The 24,580-nt window shown below is 48.5% G+C and overlaps 1 protein-coding gene across 2 annotated transcripts; it reads right to left on the reverse strand.

Annotated features, from left to right (window-relative positions):
* Positions 1-1,114: 1,114 nt before the first annotated feature.
* On the reverse strand, positions 1,115-18,730 carry LOC310696089 (serine/threonine-protein kinase pim-3-like). Of its 2 annotated transcripts, none has more exons than XM_083481249.1 (6): positions 18,507-18,730; positions 13,316-13,416; positions 9,882-9,932; positions 9,385-9,751; positions 6,591-6,767; positions 1,115-4,168 (listed from the first exon to the last, which is right to left on the reverse strand). In XM_083481249.1, the coding sequence occupies exons 1-6, from the start codon at positions 18,595-18,597 to the stop codon at positions 4,011-4,013; spliced, it is 945 nt and encodes a 314-aa protein (XP_083337375.1). In that variant the 5' UTR covers positions 18,598-18,730; the 3' UTR covers positions 1,115-4,010. The 2 variants fall into 2 exon arrangements, with proteins under 2 accessions (XP_083337375.1, XP_083337376.1); XM_083481250.1 differs by lacking the exon at positions 18,507-18,730 and adding an exon at positions 13,589-13,962.
* Positions 18,731-24,580: the final 5,850 nt, after the last annotated feature.

A 24,580-nucleotide genomic window follows, 5' to 3' on the forward strand; every position in this document is an offset into this window, starting at 1 on the left:
TAGCAGGGTGACTACCACAGATTGCGGTAGGCTTGGCTTGTGACCTCGTCCCAACTTTTCCTCCCACCGGACGCTACCCCAGCAAAGGCTAAAGGGACAACTCCCTTTGCTTCATCAACCTGTGTGCAACCACAGATGATTAAGAACAGGTTGAATCAGTCTCAATAGCTTGTGCAACTCCAAGTCAATCGCTGCAGCTGTTTCCAGGTGTTCTTGCAACACCACCAAGTTAACTCCCTTCACACCCTTGGGAAGGTTTACCATTGCAACTTTGAAGGAAGCAGGAAAGGCTTCACGCAGACTTCCAGGATGGAAGAGACCAAACTTGCTAGCCCAGAGTTTGGTCAGAGCACATCAAGCTTTCCTGTGCTATGAATTACAGAGTGACATGGCGCTTAGTGTGTCAGGCAAGGGACTGGGAGACCTGGGTTCAAATCCTCACTCGGGCACAAAGTTCACCAGGTGACCTTGAGCCAACCACCAAGCCTCAACCCAACCTCCATTTCTTGGTCTCATTCGAACTCAATTCAAGGGTGCTCCTCAGCTGCAAAGCAACCCTTAAACTCATATACCCACAGCTTTGATATGGTGGTGGCGGCTACACATGCAGCACCAGAATATTCAGTGCTGGATTATAAGTTAAACAAGCTGTAGCTTAAGACCCCACTCTCTTAAGGGCCCCTCCAAAAAAAACTAAAGGGAAAAAAAGCTGAATGTACGTTTCCAAAATATAACAAAAAAATAAAATGAAACCTACACACAGCAACAGTGTTTTGTGTTGTGTAGGCCCCTATAATGTAAGTAATGGGCCCCACCTGCTAGCCTGCTCCCTAAAATATCACTGGTTTGCTCATTTCTAGATATAGGGTGACTACATTCTGCATGTGCAAATGGCTTCAGATACCTATTAGGTCCATAAATTACCATATAGCATATATTCAACACAAAAAACAGCGACAATTTGTTGTTGACAAAGGACAGCTGGACATATAAAGGGCCCCATTAATACCTTCAGTAGCTTAGGGCCTCATCAAACCTAAATCCGATCCTGTCAGAAATGCAGAGCGCCGCGATTGATCAACTGCACGTAAGAACGAAAGACAAGATTTGCTTCTTTTTTCTTATAAAAGGTTTATTTAATCCCGGAAAGGGGCTTGGTAGATGGAGCCCACGATGGGCGAGGCACTGTGTTATGTGGTTGCACAAATGTGCACGGGAGGCAGTAACAAAATTCACACACGCACACACAAATCCACAGATAAGGAAATCAAATCCTGAACTGGCATATAAATAATTCTTCAGCAACATTGCTCAGAGGTAGCAGGCTCAGAAAGCGATGCTGGCATATTCCCAGGCTGGAATCTGACAGCTCCCATCTCCCTTGGCTAGCACTCTGCTTGTGTCAGTATGCCTCAAGAGAGGCAGTATTAGAAACCGTTGCAAGGCTGGCTCAACTCAACAGGGGTCTCACACCGGTGTGTGTGCGCAGAGATCTACACAGGCACTTGCTGGCTCGCCCCTGAGGGATGTATGCTTTATTCTGGCAAGGGAAGCATCGCCCTTAGTGTGTGTGTGTGAAGGGGGAATAGTCTTGTTGCCACACTGAGCCCTGGAAACACCTGCAAAAAGTTTCTTCACTGCTTCCCAAAGGTCTTCAGGATAGTGGGTTGAGTTCTCGCTCTCCTTTCCAATGTAAGAACTGGAAAAAGGAAGCTACCCCTGGATCTTGAACACGGTGTGGCATCATGCAAGACCCTTGACTCTTTCGTACTGCAGAGGAGCAGGTTTGTGACCAGCACGCAATAGGTTTGCTTCTTAAGGCTGGCTGTGATTTGTGGATACCTGGCTAACGAGGACATAACTAGATGAGCATCCAAGGCCAACTCACACCGTGTGTTTAAAGCACTATGATACAACCATGGCTTCCCCCCAAAAGAATTCTGGGAGCAGCAGTTTAAGAGGCGCTGAGAGTTGTTCAGAAACCACTAGTCCCTTCACAGCGATTAAATCCCTCTTCATAGGAAACTCTGGGAACTGTAGGGGAATTGGGGGTGGTCTCCTAACAACTCTCAGCACCCTTAAACTGCAGCTCACAGGATTCTCTGGAAAAAGCCATGAATGTTTAAAAGTGCTTGAAATACACAGCGTGAATTTGGCCTAAGTCAATTCGCCATTGTCAGATTTAGTGGCGCTAATATCTGCCTCTCCTCCTGTGATTTGGCATAAACAAATTCTACAGTGATCGGAGGAGAGTTGGGCTAAGAGAAGGGCGTTGATCCGCCACTCAGGCTTGAATCTGCCAGAGGCTGGGCCCCACTAGCTATCCTTAAAAATACATATCCCAGATCCTCTCTGGGGCCAATGCAAGGAGCTGACGAAGGCCCTGCCAGCACTCTTTCGAAGAACAACCTCCCATTAAAAAGGCAAGAAGGCGTTGGCCTAATTATTTCAGGTGCCCCCAAGGGAAACATACTTCCAGGATTCAGAGTCAATGCTGTTGTTCTCTCAGATTCCAAAGCACACGCACACACACAAATGAAGGTGAGGAGACACTCAACCTGTGGCTGAATGAGGATTTGTTCAGCTTCAGAAAAATATTTGTGGCGCCATCCGGCCTGCTTCTCTGCTAATAAAGACCTCACATTTACAGGCTACCACTTGGGTGGACTGGGATCAGAGCCACTGGGGGGCGAGGGGGGGGGAAGAAAACAACACTCTGCCACAGCCACAAGCAGAAGACCAAACTTCAAGATCTCCCGGAAGGAGGAGCTGACAGATGGGAACTGGTGAGAAAAATAGACAGCAGGAATAGCCAACTTGGTACCCACCAGACTAGCAGTTCCCACCGTTATCCCCCGACCATCAGTCGTGCAAGTTGGGGCTCATGTGAGTCGGGAGCCTTAACAGCAACTTCCAAATCTGGTGGGCACCCAGTTGGCTAACCCCTCTTCCACTGTGAGCATCAAGTTGCCGAGACAGAAACAGAAAGTTCTTCAAGCTGTCAGTGGTTGGCTGGCTGGCAGGGCCAAAATACCTAGCGCCAGTGCTTTCCGAAGTTCCAAAATCTTGCCTTTCAAATTCGAAGCGGCAAACACAACTCGAGGTCCTCATTTGTACGGGACAGTCCTGGCACCAGGGGTTTCGATCAACTCCGACAAAGAAACCCAGCAACTCATGGATTTATTTTTTCTCTCGTTTTCACTTATTGATGAGGTTAAGTGGGGCCCGCTTTCTCCCCGCCACCCCTTTAACTTCCCCCAAGTGAAAGGAAGAGGGGGTAAAACACACACACACACACACACACACACACCCATCAAGTCAAGGCACTGGAGGAAACTGGATTCAGACTTGGAATGGCTGGACAGGAATGGAAGCAGGGGGCTGTTCACAATAACCATGTCACTTCCCAGCTGGGCCAGAGAAAATGTTTCTATGCCCAAAAAACCACAGCAGGTAGATGATGGCTTAGCAAAAAAACAACAACAGGAGGAGGAGGAAGGATCCGGGGCTCCCCACCAAAGGAACGTCACGCCAAATAAATAAGCATCTGACCACCAGAAGAAACAACCCCCCGTACCCGGCGTGACATCAAAACGCCAATCCAGTCCTGGCGCATGAAGGTCAGTCCAGAGGTCCACCAAACTCCCAATACTGAAAGGCGTAACAAGAGGAAGCCATTATGGACGGCTTCAAACACTGTTCACTCGCTGCCAGTCTTCTGCAGCCCTCACTGGTGAAGACAGGGGACAGTCCTTGTGTAAACAGAGCAGAGCTCATTGGTCTCTTTTGTCTTGGGGGTCAGGGGCTGCATGCCAGACCCCCTGTCTAGTCGGGGTGGGCAGCGTCCCTGCCCCAGGCCTGGGATTTCATAGGTCGTCCACCCAGGGGCAGGAACTCAGCTATCAGCAGGAATAACGAGTATGTCAGCCTGTCGTCGCAGGAGAAACCGAGCTACGTCCATCCTTTCTGCGATGGCCCGCCCCAGTACTGCTTTCCAGAGGCCACCAGAGTCACAGGCTCGTGCCGGCTTTGGGGACTGTGGGCTGCTGGGCTTTGCGTCCGCCTTGCTCCAAGAAGGCAAGGAGCCAAGGATGGGCCAAGATCTGCTCCAGGGAAGGCCGGTTCTCTGGGGCCAGCGAGAGGCACCACTCAATCAGGTGACGGCAGTCTGTCAAAAGCAGGAAAGAACCACGGTTATTACACCGCCCAATAGGAACACACAGGAAGTTGCACGGAGTTAAGGCATTGCTCAGGAAAGCTCAACTCTCCCTACACCGGGGGTTCCTAACCTGTTTCCACAACCACCAGGGACCACTTGGAAACTGCTGAGGGTCTTGGCACCCCATTTGATGGTTTTTCTGCCTGCTGTAGTAGTTGTGATGTGCTTTGTGTTTTTATGGCTTTTTCATTTCTTAGATATTGTAGTACCGTATCGGAACAGCATCAAACACAACATAAGAAACAAAAGAAGCAATACATACTTCGAGAAAATATAAACATTGAATGTGGTCGCACTGCAAATCACCTGAATGAAGCTCGCGGACCACAGTTTTTGAACCTGTGGGCCAGTGTTTGAAATTAGCCAGGCGTATTTTGCACCTGGCTATTGGCCACTTGCGACCAAGTGAAGGTGCCCTGGCCCCAGGACGGTGCCTGACATCTCCACCGTCTGGAGGTGCAAGCCTGGGGATCCTTGGATCTTAACTGTTTCCACATACTAATAACACATCCTGTAGAATCCTGTCCGTTACATTTTATCGGCACAATTGGAATGAATTTCAGGAACCAAAATGCTTTCCCTGTGCAGCCCAAGAAGGGGCAGTGAACGACGTTATAGCTGATTGCTGTAGCTCATCTTCAATTAACCCATCCCACTGCCCTCCTCACACAGCTGTGAAGAATATTGTTACATTATGAATGGTCCGTGTCACCATTAAGAAAAAGAGGTAGGAATAGGCCAATATGTATGTGGACTGTCCCTGGATCAAGTAACTTTTCTTGTTTAAAGTTCCTAAAGTTCTTAACCTATAGGCTCAGGGTTATCATCTGAACTAGTCAGATGTTTAACTGATAGTCAATCACAGTCACTCCCATCCTTCAAAATATAAGACTTTAGAGCCATCTTGCCCAAAAAATGGCAACCAGACATTCTGTTTTGGTGTTATCCTTGGTTTAAGGAGCCATTTGGTGCCTAAGCTTAGATATCTGAGTTTCTAACGCTGCCCGTGGCCTAACTCTGGCTGCAAGCAGCTTTCCAGAACTTCAGGAAGTATCCTTTTCCACAAAACCCTACCTGGAGAGATTGAATCTAGGGCCTTCTGCCAGTGAGCTACAGCCCTTCCTCATATCATTGAATAAAAGAATTGCAGGAATGGCCCACGAGGATCATCTAAGTCCAGTGTTCCCCATACTTGGGTCTCCAGCAGTTTTGGACTACAATTCCTATCATCCCTGACCATTGGGTTGTGCTAGCTAGGGATGATGGGAGTTGTAGTTGGGCTCAAACCCATGACTCTAACAGCCTCATGATCTGCCAACTTGAGTTATGTTATCCCTGTCTTGCAAAGCACTTCGTGCCTTGCACCTCATTAAGAACTTATCCCACAATGTCCAACAATTAGTCCTATTTTAAGAGATAAGAACAGGAGTCGGAAGATTATTAGTTTCCCTAAGGGTATTCAGGATATTATTTACAGTGGAGCACAGTCTATTCAATTCAACAACGCTCATTTCAACTGAACGAAACAGGAAGTGCTATGCAGATGGAGTAGACTTCAACCAGCTTTTATGAGGTAGGCCAATCCGCCCCCAAGGGCAGTATCCTGTCACATGAGCCTACCAACGCTCCATAGTCCAAACCACTGTGGCACTCCAGGGCTCAGTGACAAATTAAGTCACAAAGGAGTTGCCAAATTGAAGAAGCATACATTAAGAATTCTTAAGGAACCCAAGGGTGAAATTGCTGGTCTAACAAAAATAAGCATCTTGACTGGAAAAAGAAAGAAAGAAAAAGAAAACTTGTCCTAAAGATCAGGGGTCAGCAAACTTTTTCAGGAGGGGGCCAGTCCACTGTCCCTCAGACCTTGTGAGGGCCGGACCCACCCTCTCCTGAAAGGACCCCCCTCCCCGACGCATGTTCGGCAGCGTCATCATCCTCTGCCTCAGCCAGGGGCCAGAGCCCAGGCCGCTGGCCTGGGCGGTGGAGGCAGCCTCCCCGGTGCCACCGCTTCCTCCCGCTCAGCTCTTGGCCACACACGGCCGTCTCAGTGGGAAGGAAGGGGTGTCGCCCAGAGGCATCCGGCGCTTTTGATTGGCTGCAGGAGCTTCCTATAGCCAATCCAAAGCCGTGCCAGTGTCACGAAAGTCAGCCGCCGCGCCGGTTTAGCGCGGGGACTGACCGAACGGGCAGCAGGGTCCACGGGCCGGATTTATGAGCCCGGTGGGCCGCAGTTTGCTGACCCCTGCTAAAGATCAGCTAATTAACTTTGGCATTCTGTGGACTAACATCTCTCTCAGGGTAAACTGAGATACAGCCTCTTCTTGCACCCTTGCAAATATCCACTGGCCTGGGTCTAGGGTAGCGTCTGTACCTGAGGATACCCTGCAGTGGTAGTGGAGTTTCCCAAGGAGGATATCTTCGTCGCGCTCAAAAGGGATGTCCCCGCACACCATGTCATAGAGCAGCACGCCCAAGGACCACACAGTGGCAGACACGCCATGGTACCGGTGGTATTTTATCCACTCAGGAGGGCTGTATACCCGGGTGCCTGTAAGAATGGAAAGGAGCCGGTGAAAACATACCTGGAGAGGCGCCAAAGGAACCAGAAACAGAGCTACCAAATCACTCCCAGGTTGCCCCTTCCTCACCCATGTTGAGCAGGACCACCACCATTGCCTAAATTTCAAGAACCAGATATGAAATGTTTGTGTTATTTATTAAATCTATATCCCACAATTTCTTCCCAAAGAAGCCTAGGGCAGCAGGTTCCCCCATATATGAGACTTCCACGATGAATTGGCACTGGTGTACTGCTGCTCCAGCCTCAGTCTCCCGTCCTCCCATCTGTAAAATGGGGTGTTTTCTCGACAGTCTTTTTTTACTTAAAAGTATTTTTATGCTTACAAAGCACCAATAATAAGAAATGTTTGCAACGTAAAAGGCAAGACACAAGCAGAATGAGAGATGGGAAGAGAGGGATTTTCGAGGGGATAAGTGAAATTGCGGGTCGTGTCTCAGAATAAAAACCCACTGAAATTAACAGACAGGGACTCGTTGATTTCAGCAGATCCACTCTGCGTTGGAAACATCCTCAAGATTATAAATGATCCTCCATAAATAAACAAATGCCCCGAGAGAGAATTGATTTCTGTGCAACAACATTCCATCGTACGAACCTTTACCTGCATTTTGAGGTACTGCAATGTGAAATCAGGTTTACAGGCCAGTGACTTCTAGGCCAATGACCTTACACACACAAGAGAACACCAATACAGATGAGGCAATCTGGAGCAACTGCGCATACAAACAGACCAGCTAACAATTACCACTGACCAACTGGAATTTCTTCTCCGTGTAAACACTGGGGGCGGGGGGGGGGGGGAGGAAGAGTGTAAACCAGAATGGCTACACTGAATTAAGGACTAAGTCATCCAACGTGACAGCAATAAGAGTGTACACCTTCAGGCCAAAAATTAAGCTGCCGCAAGACTTTATTTTGCAACCTGTGTTTATCCAAAAGATGCAACAATGGCATCTCTCAGCAAGAAAAAGGCCGGTCAACCTATGAACAGAGCAGACCGTTTAGGCCTTTAGCATACTTTACAAACGCTCAGAAGACAACCTTCAGATCTATACTTTGCGCGCGCCCCCCTCGGTCAAATACAAAAGGCACAACCCAAGGCCTCTGATTTTACATTGGCAATGGCCCATAATGTGCTTTGCTATGTGGAAACCGGACGCGGGGACACACTGAATTGCTCAAACCTCCACATAACAACTTCCTGTACAATGGTGCCCCGCAAGACGAATGCCTCGCAAGACGGAAAACTCGCTAGACGAAAGAGTTTTCCGTTTTGGAGGTGCTTCGCAAAACGAATTTCCTATGGGCTTGCTTTGCAAGATGACAATGTCTTGCGAGTTCCTGCTGGTTTTTTCCCCTCCCCCCTTTTTTCTAAGCCGCTAAGCCGCTTATCAGCTGATCCGATCAGCAGATAAGCCGCTAAAAGCCACTAATACGCTAATCCTTCAATGGGCTTGCTTCGGAAGACGAAAAAACCACTAGACGAAGAGAATCACAGAACGGATTCTTTTCGTCTTGCGAGGCACCACTGTACCTCTCATAGGGAGACTGCAGCACATTTTCAGACAGTTCCTCTGACACTGGGGTGGGGAGGAAATATTTGTTCCCACCAACGGCCATATTCCTCAGGGCCACACTCCTGTCTGTGAGAGAAGGACGAAGCCAGCAGTGGGCGGGACTATCCCTTTCCACTCTTCCTGCCACCCCTTTTCTCTCTCCCTTCTCTCTTTCTGACATCTCCTCATCTCACTCTCCTTCCTAGAAGGCTGCTAAGAGGAAGAGACAATCAGCTGTTGCCAGAGGTCTGAACTATGGTTCAGATTTAGGCCAAAGTCTGCAAAAAATATGGCTGAGGTTGACCTCCCCACCCGCCAACATTGATTTGTGTTCCTAGCTTGTTTCCTTCCTGGGTGCTTCTCTGCAAAACCAAAAAAACCTGCCACCTTTTGCACCGGGACCACTCAATCCCATGGAGCCGTCAACCTGGTGCCCACCAGATGTTTTGAACCACACTTAAAAAACACTTTATTTAAGGTAGATAAGGACAAGATGAAATTATACAATTGAATATAAATATAGATGGGAAACGGCTATGTACTGTGAGTACTTATATACTTTAAAAAAAATTCACCTATGATCCTTCTCTTTTACTTCTTTATTTTTTCTTTGTTCTTTTTTTCTTTTTTCTGATATCTTATCTTTCACTTCACTCCTTTATTGTGAATAGCATTTTATAGAGGTATAAATAACTGTAAATATTAAAAGAGACAAAATACTCTCTAATTTTTTCCCCTTGGTTATATGTATTTTCTTTTTCTTTTGTATTTTCTTTCTGTAAATATGTATGTTTTCTTATTTGTACTATACACAAACACACACACACACACATATATAAAGAACCACAAGCCCAAAGGTTGGCAACAGCTTGCTGACACCGACAACAGTGTAGCTGCTGTCAAATCTTTCTGCCCTGCCTGGAGGTGTCAGAACTTGAACCCAGGACCCTTTTGCAAGCAAAGCGTGTGTGCCCTGTCGCCGAGTGGTGGTCTCTGGCATTCTCTCTCTCTCTCGCACGCACACTCACCATCAAAATCTGTATAGGGAGCATCCCGAAGCAACGCCCCCGAGCCAAAGTCTATGAGCTTTAGGTCTCCCTGCAGGAGGTCGACTAGAATGTTCTCGTCCTTGATGTCTCGGTGCAAAACACCGCAGAGGTGGCAATGGCGCACCGCCTCCACCACTTGCCGGAAGTAGCCGGCGGCCAGGCTTTCGGGGAGCGGACCCCTGTCGGTGATGACATCAAACAGGTCCTGGGAGACGAGGGGGCGCTCCATCACGATGAAGTAGGCGTCGGGCTGCTCAAACCAATCCAGGAGGCGGATGACGCCTCGGCAGCCCGAGGAAGACACCTTCTTCAGCAGTACCACTTCCAGCGGGACCAGGGTGCCGTTCTGGAAAAGGAAGAAAGGAAGGAAAGAGAGAGAAAGGGAGACAGGCATGAGAGCAACCTCTGGCACCGCCGCTCAACGAGTCAGGCGGCCTCAACGGGAAGAGAAACGGCGCAAAAGGGCAGCAACTCACCATGTGTTGGAATTGCAAGACTCTGTCTTTGGCAACATATTTGATGGCCACCTGCAAAAGGAGGGAAGGAGAATGCTGTTAGGAGGCAAAGCCTACTGCAGAATTCACAGCACTATTTGGGATCCACCTTTAGCACAAACCCCATTTCACTATGCACGGCGATAAGCATGGCTGTTGTGACCCGTCTCGGGTCAGGCTGCAAGCCTGGGGGAAGTGCCAAGATTTCCCCCCTAAACTGTTTTTTGAATTCTGAATTTATTGTTATTCACGGTTTATACTGTATTTTATGCTGTTTTTGTTGCATGAATTAAGTGTTTTAAATTTGTTGTTAGCTGCCCTGAGCCCGGTTTTCTGAACAGGGAAGGGCAGGGTATAAATAATTTATTATTATTAGGCATCCTTGGGCAACTGCTAGGGGTTCGCCACCAACACCTGCCTTGGGCTCCCTTATGATTTGTTCACAGTGGTACCTCGGGTTAAGTACTTAATTCGTTCCGAAGGTCTGTACTTAACCTGAAACTGTTCTTAACCTGAAGCACCACTTTAGCTAATGGGGCCTCCTGCTGCTGCTGCGCCACCGGAGCACGATTTCTGTTCTCATCCTGAAGCAAAGTTCTTAACCTGAAGCACTATTTCTGGGTTACCGGAGTCTGTAACCTGAAGCGTATGTAACCCGAGGTACCACTGTACTTCAAAAAGGCTCTGTTCCACACACAAAAAATGCCACAACAAATTGTGTATGTAACCTGAGGTACCACTGTATTTCTTTATTTCCAACTCAGTGCTCCAAGCAGAACTGGGCAGCCAAGCCCAGCTGCCATTTCCCCACAATACCCCAGAGAGGAATGATTTACAGTGGTACCTCGCAAGACGAATGCCTCGCAAGACAAATGCCTCGCAAGACGAAAGAGTCTTTCGTTTTTTGAGTTGCTTCACAAGATGAATTTCCCTATGGGCTTGCTTCGCAAGACGAAAACGTCTTGCGAGTTTGTTTCCTTTTTCTTAAAACCGTTAATACCGTGCTTCATAAGACGAAAAATTTGCAAGACGAAAAAACTCGCAGAACGAATTAATTTCGTCTTGCGAGGCACCACTGTATATGGTGGCCAGACCCAGCTGCCAGCCATGTTGCCACCAGGGGGCGCTTCACTCAAGACCCCATTCAAACTTGAAGCCAGCCCTGCTGCAACCCAGATCCAGCAACTTTGCACAAAGGAAAGTCATCTTCCGCAAGCTATGAAAGGATTCCAACCCATGGCAGGTTGCTGAAGCTTCAAGATTATATATAAGCAAGTTTATCAATAAGGCCTACTTGGTACCTGTCTAATGCAGAGTTTCTCACAAATATTTTAACGCCATGCAAACCAGAATTTCAACAAACTGAAATGTCTAAATTGAACAATGTAGTATTTTCTCATGGAGTTGTTGCATTTCTTTACCAAGCCTTACCAAAGGCTCTGCCGAGAGAGTATTGATTATTCTTCAATTTCAGCACATGTCATTTTAGGCTTGAGATTGCCCTAACAGAAATGCCCCTTATAATGTAAGATTCTGAAGGAAAGAGCATACCACATTACTTGTTTCAATGCTCTCTATTAGAAGTAAGGTCTTAACGTCTCCTTCCTGGAAAAGTATACAGCCCCTCCCTACCCCCACCTCTCAGCAATAGAGAGAACTACGTTGAAAATAGTGGGTTTTCCATTTATGGCTGCAAATGTACAGCCAGGGGGTTTGGTGTTTTTGTAATTATTTTTTCTTAGCAACACCTGAATTTACTTGATTGAGAGCTCTTAAAAGTATAGATCCATGTTTCCCAGACTTGGGTGTCCAGCTGCTTTCGGACTACAACTTCCATCACCCCTAGCTAACAGGACCAATAGTCAGGGTTGATAGGAATTGTAGTCCAAAAACAGCTGGAGACCCAAATTTGGGAAACAGCGGTGTAGTAGCCATTCTGTCCCTTTGGGAATAAGAATACCTTTAAAACCCCACAATGGAGCTACACTCCCTTCCAAAGAGAAAGCCACCACAATTTCTCTTCTCAGGGCTTGTTTTATTCAAGCTTCAAAATAGCATACCGCCCCTCGCCTCAGTATCCAGTCCTAATGCTTTTGACTCTGCACCCCCATAAGTTTTTGAAAAAATACAGAACCAGGGAATTTCCACACCTTCCCAACCCCTCCCTTCAGAACACCCAGGATTTTGCCCTCTGACGACAGTGACTTAACACACCTGTAAGTCACACACAACCAATGCAACATGCATACATTTTGTAACTCAAGCACAGCCAATAGCAGATAAACAGGTGTGCATCATTTGCTGCAGCTGTGTATTATTAAACTACTACCGCTGCATTGATTTCCAAGTTCGGAACTCAGCATAGCCCTGCGTGGCTACTGCACATACTGTATATTAAACAGCAGTGGTGCCTTCCTCGTCACGGGATGACTGTTGCTTGTGCTCTCTCTCTCCTTCCTTAATAATTATTACCAGGAAACCAGACTGATGAGCCAGTGTGTGCTCCAAGCGCCTGAAGTGGAGCCAAAGGCTTAGCGAGCAGCACAGAGCATAGCCAGGAGTCCAGGCGCATCACTCACCCAGGACACTAACACACCCTCTGAGAGGCAGAACAGGTTGGAGAAAGGGAAACCCAGCCGATAACCTGGGTGCAGCCCCAAATTGGAGCAAGAGTCACGCCTCCCCCTCCCCTTTTGTTTGCTGCTGGCTTCTCTTTCTTCTCTCTCGCAAGGATCATTAATTCCACTCCAGCCCCCAGAATCGCACAACCCTAATACAGTGGTACCTCGGGTTACAGCCGCTTCAGGTTTCAGACTCTGCTAACCCAGAAATAGTACCTCAGGTTAAGAACTTTTAATGCCCTTTTATGCATATTATTGTGAGTGTTTCAGGTTGTTTTTATTCTTGCTTTATATCTATTTTATATAACGTTGGGGATGTTCTTTAAGTAAAAGAAGTGACCAATTGATTGATTATGTGTGTCCCCCTACACAATACAGTGGTACCTCGGGTTACAGACGCTTCAGGTTACAGCCTCCGCTAACCCAGAAATAGTACCTCGGGTTAAGAACTTTGCTTCAGGATGAGAACAGAAATCGCAGGACGGCGGCAGCGGGAGGCCCCACTAGCTAAAGTGGTGCTTCAGGTTAAAAACAGTTTCAGGTTAAGAACGGACCTCCGGAACGAATTAAGTACTTAACCCGAGGTACCACTGTATACCATTTATTTCCATCTCTCCTAAAAGCCGCCGGTCGACTCCTGGTGCTGCATTTGGTCATTTCAGTGCATGTGTAGATATACGTATTATGTATATTTACGTGTGTGTTTGTGTGTGTGTCTCTATAATGTACATAATACGTGTATCTACACATGCACGCGCGATATATGGAGAGAAAAGACGCCGATCGGTCACTCACCGGGAGAGAATCGCTGAGCCGGGTCCCCGCGTAGACGGTGCCGAAACCGCCGCTCCCAATCAACGCTCCCAAGCGGTAGCGCGTCTCCAAGGTCGCCTTCCCTGCGGGGGATGGAGAAAAGGAAAGCAGCGCATCAGCGTGGCGAGTTGTGCCGGGACCCGCCCAGCCAGCCAGACACCCACACCGGCTGCGGTTTGCTTGCAAACAACAACAACGAAAACCACCACGCTCGCTCCATTCACAAAAATCGCCCCACGTGCTCCTTGTTGTTACCCGCGGAGCGAGGCTCCTCTTCGGCGGCATCGGCGGCCGGCGGCCCTTCGGGACCCTGGTGGCAAATGGGGCCTTGAGCCAAGAGCATGGCCTGGTCAGTCGGTCACTCTCCGGCCAATATTGCCTCGCGTGCGCTTGTGTGTATGTGTGTGGCCGCTCCTCCCCCACCGCGTGCGCCTCGGAATTCCTTCGCTTTTACGAACGTTCCAACTCCACGCCGACCTTAGCCAATGGCGGGGCGAGCTGGAGGAAGCCGCGAAAAAGCCGAGCCAATCAGAAGAGGCGTGTGTGGGGGTAAAAGGAGGAGTTCTTTTCGGCCGCCGACAGGGCGAGGCTTTGAAACCGTCGAGGGAGGGAGAAGCGCGCACGGCAATGAAAACGGGGCGGGGTGCGCAGCAGGCAGGAGTCCTTTAAACGAATTGGAAAGGCAGCGGCAGCCAATCGAGGAGAGGCGCGCGAGGACGCTTCTCCTCGCCGCCGCCGCTTGTTGACCCACGTGCGATATTCTATTTTAAAGTTGGCGCTTGCAAAGTCCGCTAGCAAATGCTCTGCATCGACGCGCTCCCCGGACCCCACCCCGCATTTTTGCTGCCTGAGCCCAGCTCTTGGTAGCTTCGGCAGCTCTCCTGCCTTGGACATCAAAAGCCATCGCTCAATCAGCCCTCTTTCGTCTTTCCGAAGTGTGGGCTGAGTTGCAACCAGCAACGGCTGTGAAGTAGGAGAAAGAGGTGGGGAAACCTTTCCTCGCCCTCCGCCTCCACTGATTCACGGGGCGAGAGGGACACTCTGCTGGCCTTGCGTCTCTTTAATTAAATAGCAAGTGGCACAACTTCTCCCAGCGTCCCACCCACCCACTTAAAAAAAATACCTGCAGTCTTAAAATACAGATTTGCTCCCCCCTACTCCCCTAGATTTGCTTGACCAGAGACCCTGAGTGTTCAGGAGAAGGCATAGAGTTTCTCCCGGCGCCCCCTTCATTGCCATGGTGGTACAAGTTTGTTTATTATTCATTTATTAAACGTCTATACTGCTGTTCATTTGAGGATCACAAGACAGTTTACAATATAAAAACACAAATATAAATACCGTAAAGGTAAAGGGTAAAGGGATCCCTGACTGTTAGGTCCAGTCGTGAACGACTCTGGGGTTGCAGCGCTCATCTCGCTTTACTGGCTGAGGGAGGTGGCATTTGTCCGCAGACAGCTTCCGGGTCATGTGGCCAGCATGACTAAACTGCTTCTGGCGAACCAGAGCAGCGCACAGAAACGCCGTTTACCTTCCCGCTGGAGTGGTACCTATTTATCTACTTGTACTTTGCCGTGCTTTCAAACTGCTAGGTGGGCAGGAGCTGGGACTGAGCAATGGGAGCTCACCCTGTTGCGGGGATTCGAACCGCCGACCTTCTGATCGGCAAGTCCTAGGCTCTGTGGTTTAACCCAGAGCGCCACCCACGTCCCTATAAATACCATAGTGGCAAACAAAATCAATAACCCACACACAGTTTAAAAGACAATGGATGGATAGCCCCAGGCCTGGTTATAGAGAAACGTTTTTGCCTGTAATGAAGGCATCCAGTGAGCATCCCAGGGGAGAGTATTCCACAAGTGGGGGGAGCCACCGCAGAAAAGTCCCAGTCTCGTGTTGCCTCCCTCCAGGCCTCTCATGAAGGGGGCGCATGAAGAAGAGCCTCAAATGATAAGCACAGGGTCAGTTCAAACCTCAAGGACCGGAAAAGGCGGCCCTAGAGGTATTGCAGTCTTGTTGCAGTTCGTAGGACCTTTCCTGTTCTGCACAGCTCTCCCTAATAAGGAGCACAGCAGCGCTCTCTCAAGGTCTGGACCCAACTACCTTAGCTGACCCAAAGTATTTCCTGCCACAAATTCAGACCAGCCGCTCAGCCATTCAGAACATACGTCAACAAAGACAAAAACTGCTGTTTTGCAAACCCACGGCACTAGCCAATGCACCCCCTTCTATGACACCACTTTTGCATTCTGGAAATGGAAGTGAAAAGGCCGTGGCGTGTAACACACTCTTGGCTGCCTAGGTCAAAAGTTAGCCAAACCATATCACCAGCAGCCAGCCTCCAATGCTATAATAAAGAAACCCAGGCTTTGTATTTAGCTACATATATCACTGCATAGCAGGGGTTCGCCACATCTTCCTTTCAAAAGGCTGCGTTTTACTAATATTATAGGATCGGCCTCAATGCATATCTGCCACCAGCACAAGGACTTGGGGCTGATCAATCCGAGCACACGTTGCGTATTCTCAGCCATAAATCCTTTCCTCTTTCAAGCAGGGCGTGAGCCAGCTACGGAAGTGACTAACAACAACAATCCCATTGACTCAATAAATCGAGGAGGTGCACGTTGCAGCCGAGCAGATACCCCCAAATCATCCAGCGACACACCAGATGACCACATCACCTTTTCCATCGCAGCAGAGCAAGTTTCACTTTCCCGCAAAGGCGGGCTTCAAAATGATAAGCTTCCAAACGATAAGCCAAGCCTTGTCATATCTATCTAAGCTCCCTTGGAATGCCAGAAATGTCCCTGGAGACAGGGAGGAATAGCCACAAACGCTTTGATACGGGACTGCCCACGTCACAGAGCAAGGCAGAGCCATGAGGCAGAGGCGATGTTTGCTCAGCCCCGAGAGAGGGCTAGCCTGTGGGTTTGGGTGCCTTGACGGGACAGGAGTTTGCCGCACCAGATTCCCAGGAAACATGCCGTTTCCCGCCTGCTGGACAGAGAAACAGGCACCTTTGTTGATTGTGTACCTTTGTGGGAGACAACACAAGCACAGCCACGTGGGATAAAGCTGCGAGGCCAAAGTCCCAAAGCATCATTCCCAAAATAAATCACTGGGAATGGCCCAGAGGGATGCAAAATACGACGACACACTAGTGTGTTTCTTCCTCATGGGCAAGCAGTCATTGAGCAGAGGAGGAAAGGATCATGCCAACATATTTTTCTAGGTAGCCTAGATTTTCAGTCATCTCCCTGTGTCAATAAAACAAAGGAGAACCCCATTTACTATAGGTACAGGTGCTGGGGGTGTCACACAGGCCTGGCCCTACCATTAGGCAGAGTGAGATAATTCCCTCAGGCAGCAGAAAGTCTTGTGGGGGGGAGTGTCCCCCTAAGCAAGCCTCAGGGAATGTGGGTGGTGTTGTCCTGGGACAGGCGCCGAGCTGCCAGTTTGACCAGCTTGTGTGTGTGTGTTTGTGTAGGTGTGCCGTGTCCCTTGCCTCAGGCAGCAAAGTGTCTTGGGCCGGCCCGTTGTTGTTGCCTGTGCAGCTGAGTGACGGAAAAGGCAGAGAGCTGAGAAAGGCCTCCTTTAAACCTTGCCTCTGCTACGAACTCACCGATGCAGATAACATTACTGGCCTATCTTACAGGGTCGTTGTAACAATAAAGGAGGCCATTATGTGAAATACGTTGAAAGAGCGGCAAAGGAGAAGAGGTCAATTATTTTCAAGGGTGACACTCTTTCTGGTCAGCAAAGTCTGCCGACCCAGCCAGCGGACTGCTTATTCTTTTTTTTGACAGCTGTTGTGACACAAAGGAGTCCACTCTGGGATGGTTTCAAGGCCATGTGCAGAAAACAAGCCAAGTTCCTTCTCCTCTCCCCCCCCATTCAACTCAGTGGACACCAATGGGTGTTTAATATGTGTACACGTTTATCTCCCACATTTCCTTCAGAGAAGCTCAAAGGCCACCTTGCACGGCTTTCTCGCTCGCCCCCATCTTGCCCTCTTAGCAACATCAGTCCTGTAAAAAGTAGGTTAGGCAGAGCAGTGGTGACTGGGCCCAGTGTCACCCAGTGAGCGACAAGCCGAACTGGTTTGCCAGGGGTGGGGAACCTGTTGCCTGTTGGATGCTGTTCAACTACTGCCAGTCCTAACCAGTATAGCTAAGGGTTTTGTGGACGGTGGGAGTTGCAAGTCCAACGGTGAGAAACAAGTTGGGGGGAAAAATAATGAAGATTTAAACGCAGTAGCAAAAGAACGCAGAAAAGCAGCCGCCGCCTGCAGAGGTCAGCACTGAGCGGGAACTCGGCTGCTCCCCTAGTCGCACTTGGCAACAGGCAACCGAATGGAAATCTCCCGGAGAAGAGTTTCTCAAGAGCCGCGCGCCCCCTCCCACAGCCGAGGAAATAACCGCTCCAACTTCTGCAAATGTACGACACACTGACGGAATCATAGAAGCTGGAAGGGGCCACCGGGGTCATCCATCCCAACCCCCTGCAATGCGGGAATCTTTTAGCCCAAGATTTGGCTTCCATCGTTAATTCGCATTCATAGCAAGCGGATCAAAGAAAAGGAGCGGAGGAGAAGCGGAGCTTCACGGCCCCGCGAACGGCTTTAAGGCATTTGGCGCGGGGACGCGTCGTCGCTCCATGGATCCCCAGCGCTGACTAAAAGCAATCTGATCGCAGACTCGTGTCAACGATCCGGCCACGCACTGCAGCCTCCGATCAGAGAGGGGATGTCACCTTCCGCGGGACGGCTATTCATTCGATCTCCCTGTCGCTCATTCGGAGGAGCGCGAGGAGTTAGGGAACCTCTCGTAGAAAACTCTCAGCAAATTAGGTTTGCACGAGGCTGCGAGAATTAAACCGATAATGCAAAGCCAATATAAGCTTGTGCAGCTAAGAAGTATCCCCCCTTTTTTATTTTGGTGGGCTCTCAGAAGTTTTGACACCGGGCAGCAGGAAGCCCGCTGCCTCCCGATGGGCAGCGTGAGGATCCTCAGAGGGCAAAGACGAGTCAGACCCCATTGCAAGAAGAGGGATCCGCTCTGATCCGAGTCTTATCAAGCCGCGGACCTCGGAGGCGCCCTCTCGCAGCCCCCGCGCGTCCGCCCCAGTCTCCCCCGAACTGCGCCTCCGCCGCGGCCGCGGAGCAACTCACCCTGTGCCGGCTCGTCTTTGGGGAACGCCGCCGAGCTGAGCATGCTGCAGCGGTGCACGTTGGGAGGGTAAAGCACCTGCACCGAGGACATCGCGGCCGCGACTCGGGCCAAGCCAGGAGAAAGTTGCGAAGAAGTTGCAGCAGAAGCGTAGCTCCGACGACACCGGAGCCGCAACCTGAATCTCCGAGGAAGCCTCTCGGGGTTGGAGACGGGCGGAGAGCCACGCCCACCGCGGCCAAGCCACGCCCCTCCCCTCTGATGCAGCCACGCCCCATTCTCCTCCCACTCCCGAGCTCCGCCCTGCTGGGCGGGCTTGGCCAGGCTATTGGTCGCTCTGGCTGTCAGCAACGTGAGACGGGCAGACTGCGCGCTTCGCTTGCAAGCACTGTCAGAGGCATCTGCGCTGGTGGAAGCGGATTCTTCAAAAAGTAGCAGCAGCCTCGATCGCACGTGGAAACGGCGCAAAAGAATATCTCGCCTGCCAGAGTTCGCCAAACACGAGTTAAAAATAAGACCCTTGTGGCATTTAAGAAACTTAACTTTATGATGGGGTAAGCCCACCCCGGTAGACTTCATAAATAAAATCCCGGACTAATGACTCCTGAGAGGCAGCGTGGTGTAGTGGTTAGAGCAGGGGTCAGCAAACTTTTTCAGCAGGGGATTGGTCCACCGTCCCGCATACTATGTGGTGGGCCAGACTATATTTTGAAAAGAAAAAAAAAGAACGAATTCCTATGCCCCACAAATAACCCGGAGATGCATTTTAAATAAAAGGACACCTTCTACTCATGTAAAAACACGCTGATTCCTGGACCGTCCGCAGGCTGGATTGAGAAGGCAATTGGGCCAGATCCGGCCCCCGGGCCTTAGTTTGCCTACCCCTGGGTTAGAGTGTCAGGCTAGGACCTGGGAGACCAGGGTTTGAATCCCTTTTCAGAGGCAAAGATCATTGGGTGGACTTGGGCCAGTCTTGCTCTCTCAGCTTAACCGCCTCATTAAAAATAAAATAAAAAATACTGTGAAAATAAGAAACCATGGCTGCTTTCTGCTGGCATCCAAGACTGGCCATGGGAGAAGCAAGAACTTCTTGGAGTGTAATACTATGAGCCCCTCCATCAGAGACTCAGGTTGTATGTACACACACACACACACACACACTGTGTGTGTGTGTGCGCGCGCGCACAAATAAACCATATATCATAAAGACACCACCGTCTCCATTGTGCCACATTTCCAAAGGAAACACAAACCCTGGACCCCTGGAATTTCACACCACTTGGGGATTGCGGTGGTGAACGACAATATTTAACCAGTACTAGGACTCAGTTCTAATGCTGCAAGTATTGCCAATTAGCTGTGCCATCCTTAGGAAAATTATAAGTATGCTTCTGTTCCAGCTGGTCATTACAAGAAACCTATAACCAAGAAGCACTGCCTTCTTTTTCCTCCTCACTCTCAATCCCTTTTCCTTTTGTGTTATCACTGACCTTGCTGGGAGGGGATGGGGGGCTAAAGAGTGAGCTAAAAATGCTAACAGCACTGAATCAGAGTGCAAAGCACTTTGTTCACCTTATTGGGCTGCTTGCCATCACAGCAGGTTTGTGGTGGCTTGCCCATGGCTACCCAGCAGACAGAACTTATTGGTGGCAGCCCCACAGTTAAAGCCTGATCATCTACAGTGAGGGGGGGGGGAGTATTTGATCCCCTGCTAAATTTGCCTGTTTGCCCTCTGACGAAGAAATCACCAGTCCATAATTTTAATGGTAGGTTTATTGTAGCTGTGAGAGACAGAATAACAACAGGTAAACAGGCAAATTTAGCAGGGGATCAAATACTTTCCCCCCTCACTGTACGAACTAGAGACATTGTAAATCTTTCCTATCATAACTGGATCCTGATGAGTAAGAATAAACTGTTCATTGCGCATTAGACATTTTTATATTGATTATTTAACAACAACAACAACAAAAACAACAACATTTATGAATTGCTTCCCATGAGGCACCTCAAAGCAATTTACAATACGACGGAAGCATATATAAAACAGCTGCCTTTATAAAAACACTGAATTGCGTATCTAACATTATTCTATGTACTTATTAAATAATAATGTTATTATTTATATTATTTATTTAAAAGCAACAATGAGCGCATATAAAACAATTAAAACAACAACAATTACATATATAAGGTTTGGTATATTATATTATATTATTAGAGGGAAATTATAGTTTATATAATTAGCTTTCCCAACATGAGCTTCCAAAGTGGACTGGACTACAAATCAAACACGCACGCACACACACACACACAGGGCCACATTATAAATTGTACAGGCACCCCACAAGCCCTCATAACAGACGGTTAATACAATATGGTTAATCATTACGCATTATGAAGCAGCTCCCTGATGTCATGCTAGCAGAGCAAAGCAGCAGCTAAGGCCCTGTTTACTGAGCTATAACCAGAGCTACTCACTATCACATGGCAACCGCGAAGGGCTCTCAGTGTGTCTAAGCTGCCTGGCCGGAGCAAACTGTCCATTCTCTTTCCTTATGGCAGCACGTGATGTTCTTAACCTAGAACTCAGCTGCTCCTGGGCCAGCAATTGACTTTGGATAAAGCAAACTGCATTATTTTCCACGAGAATTTGCTTTCTCCGGGATCTTGCCTACTGCACCAACTGTAGTTAGATGCTCGAAAGAAGGCTGTAATATCCGTATGATTACGCCTACCCCTCTTCTCCAAGTGATGAGAAGTTCCAGGTTCGCAGCACTTACCTGGGCTTGGTTTCCTACAGAAGGAGGTCACAGGAGGCTTATTGGCATTTTGTTATATTTGCATTAATTTACAGAGATACAGGATGAGCATAGATGGCAGACGTATGGCAACCCTACTCTAGTGCAAAAGTGTCTCTCCAGATGGCAGTAACAGGGAAACACCACAGAACAAGTAATATGTGGACCAGCCAGTATAATTCCACCACTGTTATTGCATCAGTAATATTGCATCAATCACCTGCTGCAGAATACATCTGCAGAAAAACAAAACAAAACCCAACCCAGTCTGAAGAGGCCACAGTCCAAATTTAGCTCATTGGGTTTTTCTGAGTCTCAAAAATGGCAGTTTCTTTTCAGATACAGACACCTAGATACAGTGGTACCTCGGGTAACATACGCTTCAGGTTACATACGCTTCAGGTTACAGACTCCGCTAACCCAGAAATAGTGCTTCAGGTTAAGAACTTTGCTTCAGGATGAGAACAGAAATCGTGCTCCGGTGGCACAGCAGCAGCAGGAGGCCCCATTAGCTAAAGTGGTGCTTCAGGTTAAGAACAGTTTCAGGTTAAGAACGGACCTCCGGAACAAATTAAGTACTTAACCCGAGGTACCACTGTAATTGCATCCTTAGATGTGGTGTGTGTGGCATTCGCCATCCTACTCAGTTGGAAGGTCAGCTACTGAAAGCAATCAGCAACAGTGCTGGAACCTTCCCTAGAAGGGATATTGTCATGGAGAAGGACTTATCCTGTCTTGGGAGAGGTGAATCTGTCAATTGTGTTTTCTCTCAGTTCCTCATTTTTCTAACCTTATGTTAAGTTCCCCACATTTCCACCTCACTTTGTGATTTATATATTTATTAAAAAGCCGCTATGCATTTTAATACAATTTTCTTCTGATATTCACATTTGTATGCTATTTTGATTAATATATACACATTTTTAGAAAACAGTTTCCCTATATATACTGCATTTTTGTCACTAGCAAATGCATTTTCTTGTGTACTTTGCTATGGTATGCTGCGCTGTACACATTACACCCCCAGAGAATTTCATTGCAATTTTTGAAAGGCAGCCCTGTTTCAGTTCTCGTATGGTTTTGGGACTTGCAAATGAGCGAGGGTTCGGCTTTACAGTGTACCTCGGGTTAAGAACTTAATTCGTTCTGGAGGTCCGTTCTTAACATGAAACTGTTCTTAACCTGAGGTACCACTTTAGCTAATGGGGCCTCCTGCTCCCGCCGCATGATTTCTGTTCTCATCCTGAGGTAAAGTTCTTAACCCGAGATACTATTTCTGGGTTAGCGGAGTCTGTAACCTGAAACATCTGTAACCTGAGGTACCACTGTAATTGCAAACTGAATTGAATGTCTATCCCATCCCTAAATCCCGCGCCACCACCAAACAGGCCTTTCCCTAGGCCAACTCCTAGGGGCCATGGGGGCTCCGCCCCCAAGAATAACATATTTGAGGGGCATTCCCCTTCAAATGAGGTGTGCACACTGCATCATGTGATTGATGATGCCGAGCGGAACTTACCTGGGCCCCCACAAAATTTTATTCAAGTTGGCACCCCTGCTCCCCACCCCCGACCGATGTTAAAGAAGAAGCAGACTGACTTGGGAGAGGTATTGTTCCAGATATTCAGGTCCTAAGTCATTTAGGTTTGAAAGGTAAGCACCTTAAATTGGGCTCAGAAGCAGACAGGTAGCCAATGCAATTCTTTAAGGATTGGTGCAATATGATCTGCCCTGCCTGGTCCTGTTGGCATTGTGTCAACTAATTGAAGCTTCCGATTTGTCTTCCAAGGGCAGCCCCACGAATAACTCCTTCAAGTAATCCAAACTGGAGGTTACAAGAGAACTCTCTCAAAGCCTCTCTGTTTTCTAGTTCCACTATCAACCATGTTGATCTCTGTCCTTTTCCAAAGGGCCCGGTGACAGTTTGTTGTGACATTAACTTAGTCAACCGAGTTCGCTGACACGGCAGAGTCAACAATTCCTAAATATTTCGGGGGGGGGGGAACCTGGCGACCACGGTGGACTCTGCTGGGATGTGTCCTTCATGGCATGCTTGCCCTTTGACCCTGGGGAAACGGATGCTAACTAAAATAGTTTACCTTCAGGGGGGCTGACCATTCAGCGCTTAGAGTCAACTGGTTAACTGTTAGGGCTGCCATACATCCGGAATTTCCTGGAATACCGCAGTCGGAAGCAGCATCCGGGTGGAAATCGGGGAAAATCCGGACGTATGGCAACCAATGTTGGCAGTGTCAGTTTTTTGCTGATTTTCCTTTAAAACAGCTCATTATTTCTTTTGCAATTCTGCCATAAAAGCTCAACAACTTTGGCAAAAAAACCCCCAAACAAACAAATTATCACTTAAAAGAATATGGCAACCCTTATCTATCTATCTGTCTGTTATGTACTAAGCATGGATCGTACAGTATAACAATAGGCAAGTAGGATCCTAGAACACAATAGGCAAGTAGGATCCTAGAACACAACAACTGATTGGCTTGCAGGAAAAGACCAATCAGGCTCCAGGTGTAAGGTTATTAGCCTATGAGGCTGGTAGGATCGTAGAATGCAACAACTGATTGGCCTGCAGGAAAAGACCAATTAGGCTCCAGGAGGGAAGCAGAATCAGCCGATCAGACGGGACTCATTGTGTAAATAATGTACATAAAAGCCTGAGGTTTGAGGGGCAAATCAATCACTGTTTTACAAGCTGCAATAAAGAGCATGAAATCACTACCAGACTCCGAGTATATTTCACTGTCTATATCTATCTATCTACTGTATTTTTCGCCCTATAGGACGCACCGTCCCATAAGGCGCACCTAGTTTTTTGGGGGGGAAATAAAGGGGGGGAATTATTTCCCCCCCAGGCGCGGGGCTGGGGCGGGGGAGGCCCGAGCTTCCCATGACCCCAGCCCCCGAACAGGCAGCTCTCTGCAAGCCGTGGGAGCCCAGCGCTGGCTCCCGCTGCTTGCGGAGAGGTCCGCGAAGCCTGGAGAGCGAGAGGGGTCGGGGCGCACGACCCCTCTCGCTCTCCAGGCTTCAGCGAAAGCCTGCAGTCACCCCATAGGACGCACACACATTTCCCCTTCATTTTTTGAGGGAAAAAAGTGCGTCCTATAGGGCGAAAAATACGGTATCTGTCTGTCTGTCTGTCTGTCTGTCTATCTATCTATCCTACAGGGGTGTCATCTGGGGGGGCAGAGCCCCTAAAAAAAAAATTCAAGGAGGATGCCAGGACCTCTCAATATCTCACAGCCTGCAGCAGGCATTTC

The sequence above is a fragment of the Podarcis liolepis genome (assembly GCF_965112155.1).
Source record: "Podarcis liolepis genome assembly, chromosome: 2".
NCBI lineage: Eukaryota > Metazoa > Chordata > Lepidosauria > Squamata > Lacertidae > Podarcis > Podarcis liolepis.